A 24,948-nucleotide genomic window follows, 5' to 3' on the forward strand; every position below is an offset into this window, starting at 1 on the left:
TAATAAATTCGTCAGATATTTTTCCATGTATTCATTTTTTTAAAATTAGTATTGGTTTGATTTGCACGAATTTAAGTGGGGTTTATGAAATTAATCTAGTTAACACTTTATTGTGAAATTCACCAACTTAAGCATTGTAGCCTATTGATTCTTGATTCATATGAACTTAGTATGAACCCAGGCTCATTTGTGAAATTGTGATCAGGGTATTGGCATAAATAAATAAATAAATAAATAAGATGAACCACAGTGTAGACAAAGAACAAATGTCTGACATTCATTTTTTTTTAAATAACTTTAGTAAGAGTACAAAAGTATTAACATCAAAATATACTTTAAGAATCAAATGTACTAATTATGCAGAATGGCTTATTTCAGAATCATTATATTACTGAATTAAAATTAATGCATTAATCACTTTAGTGTTGCAGCTTCTAAAGATAGAGCTCATTAAAACGTTTTAAATATATTTTTATATGGTGGAGTAAAAATGATAGTGTTTACTTCCAAAATGTAGGGGAGTAGAACACTTGAGAAACCCGAAAATTAAGTACAAGTAGCTCAAAATTGTACTGTATTTGAGTAGACTTAATGTACTTAGTTAATCTTGCAACTGGTTACTATTATATAATATATATATATATATTATATAAGTATTAATATAAGTAATTTTTTGCCAAAAACATAATTTTTGCCTAAATCATCTCTTCATCACGCCGGCCACCTATGTTTAGTGTGTGACTTAAGCAGATTTATTATGCCTAACTCAAAATAAAATGTGACTTAGGCAATTTTTTGAACATGCCTTTGTGACTTAAGCAAAATATGGTAATACCTTATTCCGACAACATCACATGGGATATGTCATGAACATTAATGACACTTTGAAGTAACATTAATGCTCATGATACTTGTCATGTCATGTTTCTGACAGGCTTGTGTGACTCTTATGTAAACACCTTCAAAATAAAGTGTTACCATATCTTGCTTAAGTCACAAAGGCATGTTGAAAAAATTGCCTAAGTCACTTATTTCTCTTAAGCTACATAATTTACACACAGTGTTATTACTATGTCAATAGCCATCCTTTGTTACATCCTTTTTGAGTGAAATGATCAATAAATGTCATATGTTACACTTTTGGTGAAGTTTTTTGTGTTTCCTGCAAAACAAAATAATGAGCTAGGCGATTATTTTAACAGGGTGACGATATGATATACCTAAACAGTTTAAATGAACTTCATCTAAACTCAAACAGTAAACTACTGCTTGGCATTAATGAAGTTGGTTGAGCACTGCCTGACAGGCTAAACCCAGGGCAAATTAACACATAATTTAACCAATCAGAACGTCGTATTGGTGCACATGCGCAGTGAGTCTTGAACTTACAGTTGACATGAAAAGAAACGACTTTGCCAGAATCTAGCTTGATAACGTGCTACTTAGCGTACGTTACCTTCAATTTTACACATATGGTGTCGGTTTGAAAGCAGCTTTAATCGCCTCAACACAAGGTGTAATTCTACCCTCCCATAAAATATACACAGGTAAGGTTGTTTTCATACTTTGATGTGGGTAACGTTAGCAGGTCCAACCAGACAGCTAACATACCTGGGAAACTTGTTAGCTTAATCACACATATGAGTCAGTAAGAGGAGGTCGACAGTATTGTTTGTGAAGGGTGGTATGGTTTATGTTTCTTGAAAGGGTTCGTTGGGTTTGAAGGCGGCTATGGTTCACATGTGTACAGGGGTAATTAGCGGGCAGCCTTTGCTTCTTGACCGGTTGATTTAATGTAGCTAAATTATCTGGACTGGATTAACTATGCTGCAACGTTATCCTTTGTTTAGCAAATTTTTTCATCCACAAGAATAGAGTTATGAAATCATCCCCCAAATGTATTGTCTTCATGAATGAAATCAAATTGTACTTAAAATCTCTAAAAATTCTAACAATAACAAAGGCACAAAGAATATATATATCGAAACATTTTCCCACTGAAATGAACAATTAAAACTAATTTGAATCCCCCTCATTGAAAACATTTAGACTGTTTTATATGTATTTTATTTTTGTATTTATTTTTATTTTATTTCAACTGCTCTGAATTTACAATATTGATGTTATTATTATAAGTTTTACTGTTGATTGATGTTCACCTAGCATTCTTTCTACACTTATGCAAGGTATGTACCGTAAAAAAACGTGCCAGAAAATAAATGTTTATTTTTGTAATTTTCAATAAAGCATTGAGAAAAAAAATTCTGGACTATAGGTGAGACGTTGGAGTTCCGGTTAGCTACTTACTACTAGATACACGTTACTTACTCTGGGCGTTTGTAAAACCTATTGACACTATTTCAACATTATATGAATGACTTGCACGGTTTGATTGCTGTAAAACTGCTTATGGCAAATACACCGGTGTGTTGCAAGATCCAGCCTTTACCGGAATTTACTCAATGAATTGTGAGCAGTAAACTCAACGTGTTGAATCACGTGTCAAAACTGGAAGCCAGAGCATTATCTTGTGTGAAGAAGCCATCAGGTGACACTTTGATCCATGAGCAATGATGCTTAAATCATCATCATTATCATGGTAGTTGTGCTGTACCACAAAAATTCTACTTTTTGGTTGAAATTGTCTTTACAGTAATTTGCTAGATCTTGAAGTCATGTTGACTTACTTATCAAGGTTATAACAGTCTTCCATAGTGAATATATCTCAGAGGGTTTCTGGCAAAATATTACCTCCCTGCCTGGAAAGTGAAAAGCATCCTCAAGGGTCAAAACTGCAGCAACACTTAAAACAACAAGTTGTTTTTGATCCTATAGAAAAGCATGTTGTGTTCTTAATATTACAAGTGTTGCAGTAGTTTTGACCCATTAAGATTGTTTATTTTCTGGAACCCCCCATTATACAAGAGGAAGATATATGACAGCCATATAGCCTAAATTACCTGAACCTACCTAACCTAATCTTCCTCTGTCCATTTGTCAGTAAAGCTTAAAGGGGAAACTGAAACATTACTGAACATATCTGCCATCTTGTGCTTTAAAATATACAGTTGAGTAGAACTTATTTTCATTCAAGTTAGAACAAATTATATACTAACTAAGATTTTTTTTATCTTGTGCCTCCTTGTGCAATACTCAGTATTGTGTAAACTGTGTGCTTTGAGGGCTAAAGTGTGCAGTGTATGTATGCATAATTATGAATAACACATTTATTTGCAACCATCTCTTCCATAACTTGAATCTGCTTATACAAACTAACTTTCTAATCACCACCTCTCAGTGTGAAGTCAGTTGTAAAGAAAACAACTGCCATGATAAATATGCCACTTGTTACTGGCATTAGGGGAGGAAAGTTGGTGTTCAATAAAACATGACTGATGAAACCTAAAATAAATATTGAATTTTACCTGTGCATAATTTTTAACTAGTCACGTAATTCACACTGTGCAACATAGCAAGCTTGTGGCCTTGTATGAACAAAGTTAGGAATTAATTTAATTACTAGAAGAGTGTGTTAGGTGTTGTTGATGGACCAGTTTCTGAATATTTTATTTTCTAGTGACAGATCCAGAGATAACCTTCACAGCAGCTGAATGTTTATTATGTTGAACAGAGCTGTGTGTGTTGGTGTTGAATGTGGAGGGTCTCATATTGTAGTGGAGCTGAAGAGTCCTCATTTGAAAATAGTTTGTACAGAGTTTTTGCAGCAATAACATGATAACTTAATGCTTCATTATTAATTCAGGAAAAAATTTTAGTTTGTCGTATACGACTTAACATTGCGTGAGATTTAGAATCAGTTTATTTGATGTTTGCATTGGCAATACTCTGTTGAGATTTCTCATATGGGGTAGCAGTGGTGAGGGGTGTAACTTTAAAGATCATACTTCAGTTTGGGAGTTGCCTTAGATTTGGTGATTGTGAAAGCTGTTCTGTGCAGATAGGTCTCTATGGCGTTTGATGTTTTTTTTTTTTAAGAAGTCAGATGAGTGGATGACTAATTGCTGTTGTTACCAGGCTTACCACTTTTAATTTACATGTACAACCTTGGCCAATCCCACATTACAACATTTGGTAAAGTCAAACTGAATGAAAATGTTAAATGTTTAAATGCCTGAACTTCATGCTGGTGCTGTCATTGAATAATATTTAAAATACTCCATATAGATTCAGGTAACCAAATTCTTAGCCGATGGGGAAACTTGGTCAGAGTATAAATCTGTTTTATCACCACATACACATGGTTGCCCATGGAGTTTGACAAGATTAATGCTGACACATTAAAAGGCAGTTACACAATCCAGGAGTGGAATTCAGGTCATGCTGGGTCCAGTACAACCATGAAAGTATATCACATGTAGCACAGCAGAACAGGACTGACCTTACAGATTCTTGAGACAAAGGCAGTGAACTGAGCAGCAGAATAAATACCTGTGCACTGAAATCTCCTTTGTAGTCTTAATAAACAGCACAGTTTTGTTTTGAACACAGTCTTCACCAGGCAAACATCCTGTGAGACATAATAGACATGACGTGTTATGATCAGAGTGGGGCCACTTCCGCCAAAAGGATGCTTTTGTTATTAATCTTTCATGTGTGGTTTGTGAGATTATACTAGGAGGAAATAATAAACCTGAACTATACCCACTTTGCAGGGAAAATGTAATTATTCTTTATGTTGAACCCCTCAACAAGGTGCCTGAATAAACGGTTGTTAGACAGGTGTGTTTAACAGGCATTTAGTTTATGGTGGTGTTTGAGACACATGGTCGTTTGGAGATTTAGGAGAGTTGTTTGGACTTGATTGAGTGTGGGAAAAATGATTGGAGCAAACTGATGTGCCTGAATCCCCCTCCATCATGTGTGGCTGCAGAAAATGTCATTGGATTTTTACTTGTGTTGGATCATAGGTTTGTGTGTTAGGTGTGGTTTGTTATATCTTTCATGAGCTACACGAAGTGTACACAATATAGAGCTGCATGAAGTTGTAAAATCTGTAAATTAGTCTTTAGGTCGATAGATTTCTTTAATGGGTTTTTGGTCAGATGTCTGAAATAAGGTCTGTGGTGAATATGAGTTTAAATGATTTTCACATTTTGTTCTACAACATTAAATACAGCAGTAAATACCCAACCCATGCTTTTTGAAGCTTTAACTTATCTTGATAGACAATGGACTTAAATGTCATTCTCAGCATAATGGAGGTGACATGTGACAGTGGTGTAGAGGTAGGTTGCATAAAAATGTGTAAGAATCACCAACCTTTTTATTGCCACACAATTCATTTTCTACAATAATCCAAAATCCAATAGAAAAATCCCACTGGCTTTTTGTCAAGGCAGCCAAAATGCTGCTAACTTCCAGGCTGCCCTACAAAAAGCAGCACTCAATACAATAGTTCATTTCATTTAGTTCTCTCTGTAGTGTGTTCAGTTACTAACTGTGACTGCTGACTGCAGCCACGTGACATAGGAGATACAGAAGCATCCTTCAGCCAAGTAACCTGCAACTGCAGAGAGACATATTAATAAGGACCCCCACATGCTTAAAATGTCCTGTTAAATCTGCTTTCTAAATGATGTAAAAAAATATATATTTTCCATCTTGTTTTTTCTAGTATGATTTTTTTGTGAGGAGGAGTGATTGACATATATTTTAAGACAAGGTTGCATAATTTGAGCGAAAAAGTGTTGAGTATGTAAATATTGAATAACAAGCTGTCTCTGCTCTGACTGCAGCTTGTCAACATAAGTGTTAAAGCTATGACAGCTAACACTTCGACTCACCTGAAACCAAAATGTTTCCGTCTAAATCTAAAAAAAGGAGCAAAGGCAGATTTTGGATTAGAGTTGTAAAGTTAATTGTTTTAGTAGAGAAGTACACTGTAAAAACAAAAAATGTTTTTTTTGATCAACTGAACAAAAATTATTTAATTGTGGTATAAGCTATTTCAAAAATATTGCTGTCAACTTTTAAGTTACTTGTGTAAAGTTTGTCTAACATCAGCCTGGCTATGCTGGTTCCCCCCTTCCCATGTGGCATGTCAAAAGCCTGTTCATGTTGTTGTGAAAATGTATTATTATGCTCATGTGCTGAGGTTTTTTTCATGCTTTTTTCCTCCTTTCCTCTCCTCACGTGTGTTGTATTTCTCTCTCTTCTCACCCTGTCGTCCTGTCCTGTTTACCTTTGTCATATTGATTGTTTGTGTGTGTTGTATACGTTTGGATAGGATGATGGCCAATTTCGTTGTAATGGTACTTGTTACTTGATCAATGACAATAAAGGGACTACTGAACTGAATTTAAGGGGGCAAAAATCAAAATTATAGGTTTGAAGTTGGCAGAACTCTTGTATATATGAAAGATGAATTATTTGAACAAAAAATGATTACTTCTCCTCTAAATTTTTAGTTTGACTCAAACTCAAAAATGTATTGCTAGGTTTTTCTTAACTTTTTAATTTTTACAGTGTAGAAGAAAGGTTAGCAACTTCTCAAATTGCAAAACTTCCTGTTGGTAAAAAAAAGAGCAGGTTGATTAATTTTTGACATGACGTTTTTGGTTTATTTTTGGTCATAATACAAGAAATTATTTGCATTTTGCATTTATGTACTACTAGTACTCCAAATGATTTGCTAAATTAATAGTTGCTACTGAGCAATGTTCCAGAGACCTTATCACTTTGATTACTCAGAGCACATGTTCAGTAAAGAACCAAAGGCTGATGGAAACTTTGACTGTTGGGAAAGCTGCCTCAGCTCGTCTTATACCTCATATGATCCCACAGTCATGTGCTGTCAGAGGAGCAACAGTACATTCAGAACATGGTGTTATAATAACGTACAGTTGTCTGGCTGGACTTTTGGCTGGTAAGTGAAGGAGCGCCAGTGTTACTGTGAACGTGGGAGGAAGGATGTCTGTGGTGGAAGTGAAACTCCAGTGCCAGCGGTCACCACAGGGTTTCCTGTTTAAGGATTGTGTTAATGTAGAGAACTCTCACATGCTGTTAATGTTGCTTAGTCATTTTTTATGACTCCTCAATTTTAATGTTTTTATTAAGGAAAAGGGGGAAAGGGGAACAAAATGTTGCACCGTCATGCCTCGTGTTCGTGTTGTTTGTTCTTTTTGTGAAAAAGGCCCGAGGTTAGTGTCTTCAACAAAGGAACACAAAACAAGTCTTTTAAGCCCATGGTTGTTTGTTTTTCGAGAGCATAGCATCGCTTGCATGATAATTACTATTTTTCCCTAAACACTTGGGTCTTTCATGCTCCTTCAGGTTAAGTAACTAATGTTTTCTTATTCCAGGGAGGCTGATATTCATCCCTCCAGTTCCCAGGGATCCCTCAGCCTGCCCTGATGAAGGCCGAGCAAGACGGAGACCTCCTCGAAGGTAACTGCTTAAAGATAACAGAAACATGAACATCACATTACAGACACGGCTGCCATGTTCTCCACTGTTCTACACGCTGGGCATTTGGTCAAAGCTGCAATACACATTCTGTGTGAGTGAGCATGCTGACAGGGCAGCTTAAAACAATATTTAACAGAAGTACGTTTTAGCTTTGAGGCCTGTAACCACATACCTCAGTTTCTGTCTTTAAATGTTTTGTTTTGTGTTGTCAGTTCAACCCCCTCAAAATTGAGTTTAATATAATAGAAAACAGAGGAAGCAGCAAATCTCCATATTTTAGAGGCTGAAAACACAATTTTCTGTAATTTTTGCATTTAGAAAATTACTTAAATAATTTAACAATTATCAAAATACTTGGAATTTTGCTTTTGATGATAGACATATACATTCAATCAGTGTCCTCTAAGGCAGCTATTCTCAACCTTGGGGTCGGGACCCCAATTGGGGTCGCGAGATGATTTCTGGGGGTCGCCAAATCATTTTGGAAGTCAGCTCTGTCTCCACTGTGTTAAAGTGTTCATGTGTTAATGTGTTTTAGTCGTTTTGGTAATTTTTTTTTTTTTTTGGTCATTTTGTGTCTTTTTGATCATTTTCTGGTCAATTTGTGTCTTTTGGTCATTTTGTGTCTTTTTTTTGGTCATTTTGAGTCTTTGTTGGTCATTTTGTGTCTTTTGGTCATTTTGTGTCTTTTTTGATCATTTTGTGGTCATTTTGAGTCTATTTTGGTCATTTTGTTTCCTTTTTTTGGTCATTTTGTTTATTTTTTGGGTGATCTGAACTGTGCATGTGAGATTGTGTTCAGTGAGCGGGGGTCGCGGACAACATGCATGTTAATTTGGGGGTCGCGACTCAAAAAGATGAAAAAAAGAAGAAGAACTACAGTGCTCTAAGGATATGCTGTCAGCTGGTTTAGGTGTGTGTGACAAGACAGAGAGTTGACTGTTCAAAACAACAATGGCTGCAGCTCCTAAAGACATCAGCTACAGAAGCATCACTTCTATCAGAACCGTAAAGTATTTATTTATTAAAAGAAGAGCGGAGGGCGGCACTGAAGGCTTTTCTCCATGTATTTATTTTATTTATTTAACCTTTATTTAACCAGGAAAGTCTTATTGAGATTAAAAATCTCTTTTACAAAAGAGTCCTGGCCAAGACAGGCAGCAGCACAGTTAGTTACAGACAATCATTTAAAAACAACAGAGAACATAAAAATAGAGTCACAGTCAGAACATCATCAAACAAAGCATGTACAGACAGAAGAGCCAGCTTCAACATCATGAAGTAAGGACTTAAACATGTTTAGAGAAACCAGCTCCTTAAGTTTTAGTGCATTTTGCAGCTGGTTCCATGAAAAAGGAGCAGCATAACTAAATGCCCTTTTCCCCAGTTCAGAACGGACTCTAGGCACAGTAAGTAAAAACAAGTCCTCAGAGCGGAGCTGATACTTTCCTGTGCTTTTCTGAATTACATACTTCTGCAGGTATGTAGGAAGAACACCGAGGATGGTTTTATAAATAAGGATATGCCAATGATGGAGTCTGCGGGTGGACAGGGCAGACCATCCAACACGAGCATACAAAGTGCAGTGGTGCGTGAGGGTTTTAAAATTTGTAACAAATCTCAGTGCTCCATGGTAGACCGTGTCCAAAGAGTGTAGGCATTTTGAAGATGCATTCATATATAAAACATCACCATAATCCAACACAGACAAAAAGGTTGCAGCAACAGAACGTTTTGCTCTTCTCCAAACTGGCTTCAGCAAGAATTTAATTTACCAAGTTTTGTTTTTTTTAAGTGCCTGCCGATTATTAAACAAACAGTTTCCACTGAGGTGGCTCTGTGTGACAAACCATCTGGTACTTCAGGTTATATAACCACAGCACCACGGTGAAACTTTTGAAACTCTGACCCTGGAATATGTTTGGTTTGATCATTTTGTTGCCTTTTTGGAATTATTTAAGAATCTGAATGCTGTTAATTGCATCTTCTGTGAACCTTATCACTGATTGTGTGTTAATGAGTAAAGGGCTCTTTGCATATAAGCAGTGCTCGGGGTTGCTATCACAGGGCTGTGTGTTCTCTACTTTTACTTCTCTGTCTTCAGAGGTCATTCTTAGAAACGTGATGTCAGAATGTTGTGACATCTAATGACCAAAAAAAAAAAAAAACGCTGATAAAGGCCGAGTCATATAAAGCGGAATCGTCATAAGGGAACAGTGGACTTTGGGAGCAGCAGTGAGTTGAAAATGAAGGAAGGGAAGAATGAAAGATCCAAACTCAGTGAGTAGTTCACATTGTTTTCTGGTATAATTTGTCAGAAATCTTGAATAATGAAAAAACAAATACTGGAACAGCTTTATTGTGTGGTTTTAGTTTTGTTAGCACTGACTGATATTTTGTGTGTAATCCTTGTCCTTTCATTCTGCTCTCATTAAACGTTGGTCATTGGGTTTAACATTTGAGTAATGTGGCTCTAATTACAGGTTAATACTGTACTGGGTGCAAACTGTACAAACTGAATCACTTGCACTGCAAGGAAATTAAGGTTGAATTGCATTTAGCTTATCAGCAGGCAGGTTTTTATAAAGATTGCCACTGATCATTAAACTGGCACAAACGGCTTAATCTTTAAATGTATGCAGTAAAGCTCCTATACAGACAAGGCTTAGATACGCTGGTTTAAAAAAATCCTTAGTAAAGCATGAATGAAGCTGTGTTTGTGCTCTGTAAAGTTTTTTTTTTGAAAGATGGAAATGTCTGGAAACATTTGGTTCACTTTTAAATCACAGAGGTGTTGATGAAGTGTATGTATCTGCTGTATTTCTTTACACATCACTAGTCATAAAAACATCTGTTACTTAGCCACATCCAGCATTTACTATTTTCAGGTTAATTCCATATTGCAGCATGAAGATTTTGAGGAAGGATTTGTTGAAAATCATCAAGAGACACAAATTCTGATGGATGAGTAGTTGATTTGTAGCACAGTTGATCTCCTCTTGACTTGACATAAAATTCTTTCTTCAAGCTGTACATAGCAGGGCCATCCTATGCAATAAGATAATTGAAATAATGATGCACTGCCAACCACATATTGTTGTAGTAAGTGTGCCACATCCCCAAATCTCAGAATCATCAATCGGAAAGATCTTCAGAACAAAAATTAGCTCCAGGTTTTTAAAAAAAGAAGAAGAAAGAAACAGATTTTCTGTTTTTTATCTGTGGTTTGCAACAGATGGAAAGACACATTAGTGTTTCAGCAACCGTAACCTTCTCTTTTCCAATGTTAGACTCACTCTTCTCTCAATTTTTGTTTTTCTTCTCTGTGGTTTTGTTAGAGGACTCCCCTCAGGAGAATGGAGTCCAGACGAACCAGTACAGCTCCATCTCTCCTCCTGCCTCCCCGGTGGCCGACGACGAGCCCTTCTCCACATACTTTGAGGAGAAGGTGGCCATTCCCAGCGATGTCAGCAGGGTACTGTTGAAACTTTTGTTCATATGTAAACAAGTACAGGTAGCTGTGATCATCAATTTTAAAGTTTATTGGAATTTGTTTTTTGGGAATCAAAACACATTTTTATTTTGGAATTAAAAGAATCTCCTGGTAATCCAATTAAAACATCAATAATAGTGGTAAAATCCTGCTGTCCGTCTATTCAGGTGTTCAGTTTCCGCAAACTCTGGGCCTTCACTGGACCCGGGTTTTTGATGAGCATCGCTTACTTGGATCCAGGGAACATTGAGTCTGACCTGCAGTCTGGAGCTAAAGCTGGCTTTAAGGTAATGTATAAAATCATGTTAATCAAAACAAAACATCCAAACAAACACGACTCTGCTGCCAGTTTACTTGGCTCAACTTTGGACAAAACTAGAACCATTATATCTTGATTGTTAACAATTCAACTTTTTCTCCTTTTGTGATTTCATTTGTTTCCCTAACAAAGTTAAAACTGTCATTATTTTAATTTTAAATATGGTCATATGTTGTTTCGTCTGTAACTCTCTCTAAGCAAAGGTATCTACTGCATCGTTGGTGCAAAGGATTCTGGTTATTTCCATCACTATTATTTTAATTATATTATTAAAAACAAGTACCAGTTTTGAATGCAATTTTAGAGCTCAGCAGTGTCTGAAATAAACATGAGCAAAGCAATTTGCACAGGCAGCTTTTCATTTATTTTAATTTGGCAGTCTGCTGAAGTAAAATTCCCATATACAGTCATCTTCAGTTTCTTGTTCATAATACCTGGTACAACTAAAGGTACATTTGTTTGGACAAATATAATGATAACAACAAAAAAAGCTCAGAAAAGTTTAATTTAAGAGCTGATATCTTGCCATTTTTCATGGTTTACTTTATTATAACCAAAATCAGCATCAAGAAAACCATGGAATTTGCATATATTTTGGGATTGCCCAAAGCTACTTCCTTTTTGGAAGGGGGTAAAGAGTCAAGTCAGTTTCATTTTGACTTAACTCCGGACGACACTATTCTTTCATTTATTTATTTAATTATATTGTACTCATTGTTATTATTCAGCTTGTGTGTCTTCTGTCTTTGTTTAGTTTTTTCGCACTACCAGGTGTACTTTGTGCTGTTGTCAAGGAATGTTTTGTACCGTGTTGTTTTTTAATTAAATAAAAAAATAAAAATAAAAAAAAAACATGGAAAATGACTAGCTAGTTATCATTATATTTGCCCAAACAAATGTACCTTTAGTTAATGAACAAAAAATTGAAGAAAACAAGTGTGGTCTAATAATATTTCCCATGACTGTAGTACATAGTAGGATAGTAGTACAACAGTAGGAGATACTGACTGTCAGTTGTTGTTAATTCTCAGCTCCTATGGGTTCTCCTCGGGGCCACCATCATTGGGCTGCTGCTGCAGAGGTTGGCTGCACGCCTCGGGGTCGTCACTGGGATGCACCTGGCTGAAGTCTGCAACCGCCAATATCCCACAGTGAGCTTCCCCACTCTCATTACACATCTGAACCTCCCTTTTCGTGTTTCGTGTACATTAACTAAGCCAAATGATGAGAAGCCGACATGATTTAATTTCAATTATAAGTTTCTAAAGAGGTGATAAAACTCTGCTCACTTGTATAATCTTACACTTTCTGATTGTTTTTCTTAAATCTTTTCTTTCCAGGTTCCTCGAGTCCTCCTTTGGCTGATGGTGGAGCTGGCAATTATTGGTTCAGACATGCAGGAGGTCATTGGCTGTGCCATCGCTTTTAACCTTCTCTCCGTGGGCAGGTAGCTTCTACACTCATTGTCCATGAACAGTGTCTTCAGACATTTTTACAGATTTACAAACAGCATATTTCTATAATGTCGAGTTCAAAAAAATCTTTCTCCTGCAGGATTCCACTGTGGGCAGGAGTCCTCATCACCATCACGGACACATTTGTGTTCCTCTTTTTAGACAAATATGGTACAGATACACCGTCACTTACTCATCAGTCAATGTCTAAAAAAAAAATCTTCCCGCAGTGTTGACTCACTTTGTATCTCCTTGTAGGCCTGAGGAAACTTGAAGCCTTCTTTGGCTTTCTCATCACCATAATGGCTTTAAGCTTTGGCTACGAGGTAAAAGTCATTTACAATCCCTAATATAATTCAAAAGTTTGTTGACAGCTGACCGATAAAACTGTTGGCTTTATGTCTGACCCTTGTTATGCTTGTCTGTAGTATGTGCTGGTAAAGCCAGACCAAGGGGAGCTACTGAAGGGCATGTTCGTTCCTTACTGTGCCGGCTGTGGACCTGTGCAGCTGGAGCAGGCGGTGGGAATTGTCGGCGCTGTCATCATGCCCCACAACATCTACCTGCACTCAGCGTTAGTCAAGGTTAGAAGCTAAGCGGTTTAATTTAGAGTGAATCTGTCTTGTTATTCAGTCACTTGACTGAATAATACAGCCTGCAGAAGAGTTTTTATTAACAATTTGGAACTTTATTGTTAAGACTTAGTTGGAACTCGAAGAATTTGTCATTTTTTAGTTCAATTACATGCCGATAAATAAAAAAAAAAAACAACCTTAATTAATTATTTTTAATAAACTGACAAGCTGTCTCATCCATTTTTCTTATGCAGTTTAGAAACGTTCCAGCATAATTGTCAGTGTTTGACTGTTTGATACTGTATGAATTAAACCATAAGCATTTTAAAATATTATTAAAGCAGATTTTGGTTATTTGGTAAAAGTTGAATACTATTCTGTTTATTTCCTCATCTATCAGTCTCGAGAAATCGATCGCAAAAATAAGAAGGAAGTAAAGGAGGCTAACAAGTACTTCTTCATCGAGTCAACTATTGCTCTCTTCATCTCCTTCCTCATCAACGTCTTCGTCGTAGCGGTCTTTGCTCAGGCCTTCTACGGTGTAACCAATATAAAAATGGTGGGTATACAGTATGAGTTATCTGTTCCTCTTTGCTGGTGAAGCTTGTGCCGTTTATACTGAAACACAGTAGATTGTTTTCTGATTAGTGCTGTTGACACAAAGTCTCCTGAGCTTTCAGCAGTGGCTCATCATGTGTTTATATTTCTGGTTGCAGCATGAAGAGTGCAATGCAACCGGCAGCCCAAACGCACATCTCTTCCCCCTCAACAACGAAACACTGGAGGTGGACATCTACAAAGGGGTACGTTTGGTCATCACCACAACAACAAAAACAATAAATCACAGTTTTGTTCCAAACCCTTAAGTGTATAAAACCATCATTTACAGCATGTGACAATGAAGACTAAATCAGAAAACTTTTAAGAATAACAATAAAATAAAAATAACAAAAACAGGGTAAATGTATGAGTAAAAAAATATTGTAAATATAAAATAAAATATAATAAATTAACAGAAAAGGTAGGCAATAAAATCTAATTTTCTTAACTACATGAGCACATTTTAACTGTGCGTCTTTTGTAATGTCCTGAATTTTTTTAAATTAGGCAGATAAATTGAAATGATCTGCGTGAATTATGGTCAATAAGACTTCAAAGACCAAACCTAAAATGTAATTTCTGTCTCTTGTAAGGGACGGATAGATGTACTGTATGACGGATAATTTATATCTGTGTGTGTGTATGTGTGTCTGTGTGTGTTCAGGGGGTAGTCCTGGGCTGCGTCTTCGGCCCTGCAGCCCTCTACATCTGGGCGATCGGGATCCTGGCAGCTGGACAGAGTTCCACCATGACAGGCACTTATTCTGGGCAGTTTGTTATGGAGGTAAACATGCCTGTTGGTTATATATACGTGTATATATATGTATACATGTGTGGTAACGGGTTAAAAAAGAGAAGTGTATATGCTTATGTTTTTACTTTCATGTTTGAAAAAGGGTTTCCTGAACCTGCGGTGGTCCCGGTTTGCGCGGGTGCTGCTGACCCGCTCCATCGCCATCACGCCGACCCTGCTGGTGGCCATTTTTCAGGATGTTCAGCATCTGACGGGGATGAATGACTTCCTCAACGTGCTTCAAAGCATGCAGGTCAGGACGATAAGAGAGCACTCACAGTTCATTCAGTCAATAAAAAAATCTTACTCCTACACAATCAGCAGTCCAGTTTTATACAGATCCTATTCCTATTGTGTAGTATATAATATTGCAAAAATATTCACAACAGCTTCTCTTTCCTTTTAACAGCTTCCATTTGCTTTGATCCCAATTCTGACCTTCACCAGTCTGACATCTGTAATGAACGACTTTGCAAATGGACTGTAAGTGAAATGTATACTTGTTTTATCATTGATTCCTGACTCTGTATTTTCTTGTCTTTAAGCATCTGTTTTTCACTTTGAAAAAGTAGCTCTGATGCTCTTAGAGGACAAAAAATGTGTTACAGAACCAAAAATATCTTTAGTGATGCACAAAGTGATGAAAGAAAGTCGGTCCAACTTGAAACTAAGGAAGTGAAATTAGTTTTTTTCTTTCTGTTTGACATACATTTGGTGAACTTGTCATTCATTGACAAATCAAATGCAACTTTTGTGCTCAAGGTCATGTGGGTGCCTCTGTTCAAGACAAGTTTATATTTAACTGTAATGTTTACCAAATGTTCTTCCTTTTCCCAAAATGTAAGATAATATAGTTTAACAAAAACAAATCCATTGTTGTTTTTAGAGAGGTCACGACTGAGTTACGCAAACTAGGAATTTACTCTGTAATGTTTCTGTGAGAAGAGGAGACTCTTAATTGGAGAAAAGCCATTATTTCTCAATGGTCTAAATAAACTGCATCCTTTTTTCAGGGTGTGGAAGATTTCCGGAGGCATCGTCATCCTGGTGGTTTGTGCAATCAACATGTACTTCGTGGTGGTTTACGTGACAGCGCTGAACAGCGTGGTGTTCTACGTTTTTGCTGCTCTGTTCTCCGTAGCCTACCTGTGCTTTGTAGGCTACCTGGTGAGTCACAGAACTGCCACATCAGTCATCTCTCACTTTCTGACTTTAGTGTTTTGATTTCTTTTTATGCCCTGTGATAAAATAAGGTAGTAAAAACTTACTAAGTTGCTGTCTACCTAGTTTACTTAATTCACCAAAAACCACAATTCACCAAAATGAATTAAAAGTTAAATTTTTAACTTATTCTCTTTAAATATCATCCTTTTTAAACTTGTAAGAGTTTTGTACCAAGTTTCTTTTTGTGAGAACACACACACAGTAAAGTGCAGACAAGTGTGAGCACAAACAAAAGCAATTCAAGTAAATGAAAATAAAAGTTATGAACCAAATTTAACACTTCACAAAGATTCAGTAATTAAACGTTAAACGTGCTGTTTATCTGACTTTTAAGCCCGTAACATAACCAGTATAGTGACCAGTAAACCAGTAAAAAGAAACTGTAATTCTGATTTAATGTTGGAGTAAACTTTTATAAAGTTTTAAAGTTTTCTTTTGAAAAGGTTACATTTGAAAATGGAAGTGTATTTTAAGCATTTTGTAAAAAAAAACATTTCATGCATTGGTTTGTGTCATGACTTCTGTCTCCTGTGTGTCCTCCTCTGCAGGTATGGCACTGTTTGGTTGCCTTGGGGGTTTCCTGCCTGGACTTTGGCAGCAGGGTAAGCAATCGACCGGCTGTGCTCATAGAGGAGCAGTCTGAGTACGACTCGTAGAGCCGAACAGGACAATAACCACCAGCATTCCTCTTTCCTCTCGGACACACTGAGCCCTGTACACAGCCAAGACTTTTTAAGTCATGTAGGATCCTGAAAGCACATTATCTGATAATGTCACGTGTTTATTTTGTGTAGGGCTGGGTATCAGAATTTGGTGCTATTTAGGTACCCAATGAACCAAACTGATAGTACACCAGCAAAGAAAATCCAAGGCCAGTGTTTGATGCTTGAGAAGACTCCTGAAATCAATAATTGTTGCAGTCCTTATAGGCAGCAGCTACTGTATATCAGGGTTTTTTCCCTGCCTAACTCAAATATCTTTGCATCAGTGGCTGCTGCTGCTTTGGTTAAAAAAACCCGTCCAAAATGCAAAGGCTCTTTTTTAAATTGCAAATTAGTGTGCCTTTTATCAACAGCTGCTTTGAAGCACTGACACCAAGTATGTGCACACAAATAATGCACTGTACTCAAGAGTTGGCAGCACAGTGATCCACTAGGTAGCTATAAGTTGTCATTATTCATGCAGTAAGGAGGGGTTGGGGGTAATAATGCATCCGATCATCATAATAATACATTCTGATACACTTTATTTGTTTATATCTGAAGTAAACCCGGTGTTATGTTTTATATATGTGTTTGCGGCAAGTTTCTCTAAAATATAAGTCACATTCACTAGCCCTGTTTACTGTAGTTACTGCAGCAACACAAAGCATATCAGCCAGTCACAAAAAACAAGTGACAGAATTGATCATAATCGTGATTGAACATTGCCGAAATGAGGAGCTTCACATTTTAATATGCCAATTAAGCCTGAGGGATTGTCACAGGACAAATGACTACAGAGCCTCCATTCACTGATGCCTAAAACAATCTAATTTTAAAATGAATTCCCAAAATTAAATGAAGATAACGGCATTCTTTAATTACACAAAATAGAAAAGAAAGAGGTGACAGATGATAAAGTTCACTAAAGTAATTCAGTATGGGGAAGTTTAATACACTAGTCAATGTGGAAACTTTTCTTAATAAACCAGCCAGATGAGACTCAAACCAGAGACAGGTGAGCGAATATACAAGTTGATGAAATATTCATTCTGTTTTTGTTCATTTGTTCTTTCATTATCCATAAATGCTTATCCTTACCAAGGATGTGGGGGGCTGGAGACATTAGGCATTCTCTACAGTCTTTGTTTTCACATGCTTCAGTCATCATGAGGAAGGTTTTAGACCGAAGTTCTTACACTTCTTGACTGTTTGACTTGATCTGTCAAGCCCACGAGTTGATTTACATACAAAAAAAAATCAAATTCAAAAGACGAAAAGATTGATTTCCACTCAGTCTACCTCAACATACTTACGTACTATTAAACAAATGTACCGTCTCAGTAGTAGTTTGTTTCATTGGATTTTTGCAACAATTCATATTTTTAAGAGCATATAATGGTCATATAACCCTGCTACCTGTACCAAAAACCACCAAATGTGATATCCAGCCTTCCTTGTGTGGACAAAAGAAAATTGTGAGCTTATTCCTGTCTAACATGTCAAAAAAGCTACAATGGCAAGTTTCAGTATCATGCATAAAATGAGGCATGTGCTGCATTTGTCACGTCCCAGTTGTCTCTTTGTTCTGTTCAGAGTGGACACCTGGTCCTTACAACCAAGTCTGTGAATCAGCTAATTTATTTTTTATTTTTTGACCCTTGGATCATACAAATGGCTTTGTTGTCTGGTCATTTACAGACTTGCTGCTTCCTAATGAAAGCTATTGTTAATGTGATCAAGACTCAACTGGTTCATGATATTAATTCCAGAGTCACTTTGACCTGGAAATATTAGTTGACACTTAACAGACTCCATCTAAACAAGTGAAGCTTTATCTGACTGCAGCCTGGCCCTCTTTTAGTGCCTAAACAATCAGGATGCCAGTGACTTGACTAAGGCTTTTTATTATGTTAACTAAGTTTATATCACTGTTCAGGACTTGTTTCATCCCTTTTTGACGGTGAAAGTTGAGGTGTTTGATAAAGAAATAATGTTTTTTTTTTTTTGTTGCTTTTCTCCAAGTGACTGAAACCACGATAGACCTCTACTCCACATTTCTATTCAGTATTATTTGCTAGTAGGTAAAAGCTTCATAGACATGTATTGTAATATAAATATGTCATATTGCAATACATGTGGTTATATTTTTTTTTTTAAAGAAATCTTTGTGACTTATTTATACTGCTACGGAGAGAAGGAAAGGAACTTCTGATGTGGTAGCTTAAAAATAATGTTGTGGTCTTAATTGTTGTTATTGTTGAGACAAAGCTGTGTTTAAAGCAGTACTGGAACAAAAGCATAAAAAACCGGTCCAAGATTACTTGTATAACACAAAATCACAAGTTTGTCTCAGATGGTTCTACAGGCTGCAATCTATCTTTAGACCCTCGAAAGCTGCAATTTTGTGAATTATACTCCTAAAAAATGCCACAGCTCAGAATAAAACGCAGTTCGATCCAATTCATTTAAATGTAGAAAATGTTAATCGTAATTCTGGTGCACTGCACCTGTTAATTAAGCTACAGTGTGTTCAGCGCCCTGCACTGCTTCTTTTAAGACTTCCTGATAGGAATGAAAAAGTTTTCTTCTGTTTTACTCCAGAAATGTTGGTCAACATTGTTAGTGTACTTTTAAATGTGTTTCTTTCTATCTATCAACTGTAGGTTTTAACACAAGTCTACTGAGCTACAGACCTACTTGCAGCTTGTTTTTGTAAAACAACAGAGATATTGAAATAACCAATGCAAAGAGGATTATAAATTGTTTAGGAAAATTTAATTATTCATATTTTAATGTAAGACAAGTGCCATCACTTCCGCTCTCAGTCTGCCTTCACACAGCTTTGTATCAGTCTGTCTTACATGGCTAAACACAAGATAAGCAAAGCAGTTTGCTGGTTAACGTGAAATAATACATGAAGAAGATCACAACAACTTTCCACTTGGTCTAGTCTAAATGAATGTATGTAGCATTCAACTCGTACAGTGATCATCATAAGGATCTCAGGTTATCATTCACCTCCGTGTGGAGGATCAGCCGAAGCTCTCTGAGTTCTCAAAAACTTTCATCAAGTTTGTCAAGGTTTGACTGAAGGTGATAGAAGTGTAACTTGACATTTTTCAGCCTGCTGTGAATTCATATGGTGTCATTAGAGTACCTCATTAGCAACAGAAAACAGGGCAAAAGCACATTTGAACTGTTACAGGGAAAACTTCACTGTGTACATTGAAGTCCGTTATAATTTCTTTGGGATTGAATGAATAAGTGTCTGTCCTTGCTACTAAATAAAGCACCTCATGTGTTCAAAATAAATGGTAAATAATGGATATATGGACATTTGTTGGCGTCTTCTGTCTAAACGTCTGCATAAGGAATCATGACTTAATAAACAAACTGCTAATGTCCTAATATGATGGTTTTATTATACTAATCATATCAGGAGATAATAAAACATCATGTTTAGAAAAGTTTTGTGACATGGTGTTAATAATAATAAATACATGTGAAGCTCTGAACTTGATCATTTGCCTTAATGTACAATCTGCTAATTGCATAGTAATAATGGAAAATAAACAAAATGTGTTAAACCCACATGGTTGAGGGTTTTTTCTTCGATTAGAGGGTCATGTTTTGTTTTTTCTTTACTTGAGATTGATAGAACAGCATGGTAGGGAATAGAAATCTTTTTTGCAGGACTTTCCAGGATAAAATGAGGAAAGTTGAGTTTCGAATGTATCACTTTGACCCAAGGTGAGCACCCTTAATTAATCTGTAGTTATAAAACAATCAAATTCAAATTGTGAAGTGATTGCACCCTATTCACCCCTGATCAAAACACAGCCTTAATTGTGATGCTTTCCTCTTATTATTAAATACTTTATATATTTAACAGCTTACACTTGTCATTCTGTGTATCTACAGTCTACAGTAATAATACTATATATATAGAGTAATATAAAATGAGCTGTAGTAACAGATGCTTTCACACATAATAAGCACAATGTGTGTAGCTAGCAAATAGCTGTATGGGTATTTATATGTAAGCAGAGTAGGGTCAGAATATTTTCTTCAGAAACTGACAGTTTACACTTAATTTTTTATGGCTTGTTGAGAGTTTTGAACAATACAAATTGTGGCAAAATCATATTAAAAATGTTTTCTTTTTTCAATTCTGGATGTCTTCATGAATAGTAAATGATGCTGAGATGACCTCTATATAACTTTCCTCACTGACATCTTCTGTCTCTTCTCTCTCTTTCAGATGCGGCACTCAGACATTTACCTGCTGACTGACATGGACACTGACACTCTGGTGGAGAGATAGAAGGACATACTGTGACCCGACATGCGTGGGACCACTAAAACTTGGCCAGTATGTGTTCGTTGTCACCTCTCTGTGCCTAACACATTTTTAAAGTGTCCTTACACGGCACACAGTGTGGTACAGCCACTGATGTCTGATCCAGTGATGGGTGTTTTCCATCGCAGATGTCTCTGCAACCTCAGCTACATAATGTTTATGCAAATAATGGTTAAATATATCCGGAAGATTAATGTTCCTGTGACTCTGACACAGTGAACTACATCAAAACAATCACACCTTTAAGTCTGACTTTGCTAACCAAACACTACTGTGATTAAATGATTGCTTTCCTTTCAGTACAATAGTTAAACCATTATTCCACGTTATTGAAATGTTAGAGTCAGAGACACAGTTGGCTGTTTGCAGCCAATGCTGCAGTAAAGATACTTTGAACCTCCAATTTGGCCACCAGGCTGCACATTTCGTGAAGTTTTTTTTAAGGTACACTAAGTAACTTTTTTGAGTATTCGGTTATATGGTCCTATAATCTTGAAGAGAGACCTCAAGATGGACAGTGTGCTTTTGTAATTGTTGTTTACAATACAAATACAAATGTAACCAAAATGTTTATGCCATTGAAGTACATCTAAAAGTACTTTTTAGCTCTTACAATACAATAATCCTTTGTCAGAGCTCAAAGAAAAAGGCTTGTTTACATTTGAAGGGCCATAAAAAAATGCTACTCAGTGTACCTTTAGTCTTTCACTTCTTTGTGGTAGGGCTGACATGACATAAACAAATCTGATTTTGCTATTGTCACACAGAGTGAGAACAAAAACAAACTTCTAATGTGAATTCTGTATGATTTATTCATAAAAAAAAGAGTTTAACATTGCAGCATGATGTTAAAATTTTTTTCGACTTGCAGATACAATCTTAAGTGATTTAAATAATAATCTAGATATTAATATTAGACTACGAAAATGTTATAATATAATGGATATGAAGACTTGAGAAATATACAAGGCATTTATGTGTGATTAATCCCAATAGTTCCTGTGTTTTTTTACTATATAAAAAAGAATGACAGTTTTACGTCATTTTATGCACAGTAATGCATCTATTTTAGATGCTGAGAGTCTCTGTTTGTATCCTTTGTATTTCCAAGTCTTGAGGACCGGTCTATTGTAAATCATTAAATTAAAGCCAACATGTGTGGGATGGTATCTAAACTATGGCAGCAGACACCCACTTTAAGCTAAATGATAATACATGTGTTCAACACATGTATACATTCCCGTTAAATTAATTTATGAGTTTTAGGTCATACATTTGCAGTCGACATTTAATATGAATGATCAGTGCTGAATGCTGTCGGGTCTCGCAAATTAGAAAATATAATTATCGTCTATCTTCTATTATTTCTATTTAATTTTTCTTTATTCATTTTCATTTTCAGTTAAGCTTAGGCCAGTTTGTTTAAAAAATGTTTATTTATTTTTTAATGTATGTATGGAGTTTAAGTGGTTGTTAAGTTTGGTTTAAAATATTTCTATTTTCTTCAACTTTTGGGGGAGTTATATCAGCAACTAGCCTTTTTTTATTTTTATGAAGCCAAATTTGGGCACAGGTGTGATGTACACAAAAGTGCATTATATTACAAAAAAGTAGGGCGTTTTATATCTGAAATGAAGTTGAAATTGTTACTGTGGTGCAAATAGGTGAGGTCAAGTAAAGCTAAATATGAGAAGTAATTGTGTTTTATCATGAGTTGCAGCATGGGACTTGTCCATTATATCTCAGGGCTCCTCGTGTCCTGGTAAAAGAGTTCTGTTACTCCAGAGTTTCATGGGAGTTTTTTAATTGTACAAAACTTGAACAAGTTTGACTGTTTCGAATGTGTGAGACAAGTGTTAGCTTAGCAACAGAGTGCTAATATGACAAATACCTCTAATTGTGACAGGATGATACTTGCATGTCTTGCGCATGACTTATTGTGCACTTCAGTTACTTAGCAAAAGCATTTTTTTTCTTTTTTCAAGATATTTTTTTGGCCATTTTCAAGGCTTTATTGATAGTGGGAGACAGAGTGGAAGACATGCAGGAAAGGGCTCAGAGTCGATTTCGAACCTGGGCCGCCTGCTCACGAGGACAATGCCTCTATGGTACGCGCTCTACCAGGTGTGCCACCGGGATGCCCCAGCCGTTTTTTCAAACAGAAAATAAAACAAGCAAAAAGAGTAGAGAGACGACAACAGAGAAGAAGAAGGAAAATTATATGAAAAGATTGTGCCAAACTAAATAATCCATAATAAAAACAATTTTGAGATATAATGCACTGGTAGTTTGGGCTGATAAATGAAACAAACATTTTTCCCCTTGACCAAATACTGAACTGCACTTGTATGTTATAATTACTGTGCAGACAACCACAGTGCCTTCTGTATTCACCAATGTGCCTCAGTTCAAAGATCTCTTGCACACTCTTCAGTCAAAACTACTACAAACCAATACAATAATTTCACATTGTTGTAAGTGGAGCAACACAACTGTAGTACTTTGAGTAAAACTGTTAGCATAAGAATATATATATGTTGTTGATGAGGTATAGAGAGGCTGACAGTATCATTTTTGAAAGTCTAATATATTTTCAAATTTGTTTCTCATCTTGCCAAATTTGTTTTTTCTCTTTGTGTTCTGCAATTACCATCATATTTCCTGAAAGAATAATATATTTCTTTGGATATGTATATGTATATTTTTTTCCCACAGCAAGATGCATACTATTATCAAATTCTCATGTGACTTTAATTCCAAGTTTGTAATGATGTTTTGTTGAATTTATGACATATATTTGTGTAAAAGATCTTCTGAAAAAACATTAAAATAAACAAACGGCACTTGATTACAAACGAAATGGGCCAAAAGTGTAATTAAAAGCATAAAAGTTACAATTGTAAGCTCTGTAATAAAATACTTGATGGGACACTTGATGGGATCACAGCAGAAAGTTAATGCTTAGTAGTTATCGAATGATGATGGAAGAACATGTCACTGTACGACGCATTCATTTGTTTGAAGAATATAAGTTAGCCGTACATCTCCATATGACCTTCTGGCTCTTATCACTCTCTTCTAGTGAAAACTATCAAAAACATGGTTTTGCCCTTAGTTGTACCATGTTTGTGGTTTGCTTCATCATTTGTTGCATCGTCAAGTATTAAGTTTCTGAATATGGGAACACCTGTTGGAACCATTTTCTGGTTCCATGGCCAGACAATAAATTGGTACTGTATTGCATTGTAAATTACATTCAATGTGTTATTTCTGATTTGATTCAATTGTTCACTATGATACAGTATTGGGACCCTACAAAAGGGTGAGTTTCTGATTTTTATTTTATTTTAGTCACCAGATCAATAGTTTTAAATGATCCACAACCTTATATGTTTGAATATTGTTTTTCTTGTTGAATAAAAAAGTAAATCTATCTATTCCTAAGCTGTATATTGTGTCTTCTTCATAAAATTCTTATAGAAAAATGCTGCATGATTATTTACACTCTGCTGCTCTGCAGATCTTCATGTTGCTTTTTCTTTCTTACTTGAAATAAGTTAAGATATTGAAAGATGTAGAGGTACTTATTGGTACCATTCGGTACTTCAATATAGAAAATGTAGGTTCTGAAGACCAAACATCATATTGCTCTTTTAAGACAGAAAAAAAGGTTATTTGTCATCTTTCAATTAAAAAAATAACTGCAATCTGTTTCTTAGTGAGTTATTTTTGTCTTCAGGAGTCAATTTATAGTTTCCTTCCCCTGAAGGACTTAAACCAGATCTATTTAAACCACCGTTCTCAGTAGTGGTTATTAGATCTGGTGGCTTGATTTGGTTTTCTATGTTACCACCTAGTAGGCTTTTTCAGAAAATACATTTTGACACATCACAGTAGAAGAATGGGTCGAAGTAAAATAATATTTAAAAAATGATCGTTGAATTCCATTTAGCTACCTAAGTTTCAGGATCTCAGTATTGTGCACTGTTTTTTTACTA

The 24,948-nt window shown here is 36.0% G+C and overlaps 1 protein-coding gene across 1 annotated transcript; it reads left to right on the top strand.

Annotated features, from left to right (window-relative positions):
• The first annotated feature begins 1,406 nt into the window (after window positions 1-1,406).
• On the top strand, window positions 1,407-24,399 carry LOC131964623 (natural resistance-associated macrophage protein 2-like). Its single transcript, XM_059328435.1, has 17 exons — window positions 1,407-1,547; window positions 7,323-7,407; window positions 10,767-10,903; window positions 11,089-11,208; window positions 12,272-12,391; window positions 12,581-12,687; window positions 12,795-12,865; window positions 12,953-13,020; window positions 13,123-13,278; window positions 13,670-13,828; window positions 13,986-14,072; window positions 14,534-14,653; window positions 14,766-14,915; window positions 15,072-15,145; window positions 15,676-15,829; window positions 16,435-16,488; window positions 20,852-24,399. The coding sequence occupies exons 2-17, from the start codon at window positions 7,374-7,376 to the stop codon at window positions 20,912-20,914; spliced, it is 1,674 nt and encodes a 557-aa protein (XP_059184418.1). The 5' UTR covers window positions 1,407-1,547; window positions 7,323-7,373; the 3' UTR covers window positions 20,915-24,399.
• Window positions 24,400-24,948: the final 549 nt, after the last annotated feature.

This window comes from Centropristis striata, chromosome 3 (assembly GCF_030273125.1).
Source record: "Centropristis striata isolate RG_2023a ecotype Rhode Island chromosome 3, C.striata_1.0, whole genome shotgun sequence".
Taxonomy (NCBI): domain Eukaryota; kingdom Metazoa; phylum Chordata; class Actinopteri; order Perciformes; family Serranidae; genus Centropristis; species Centropristis striata.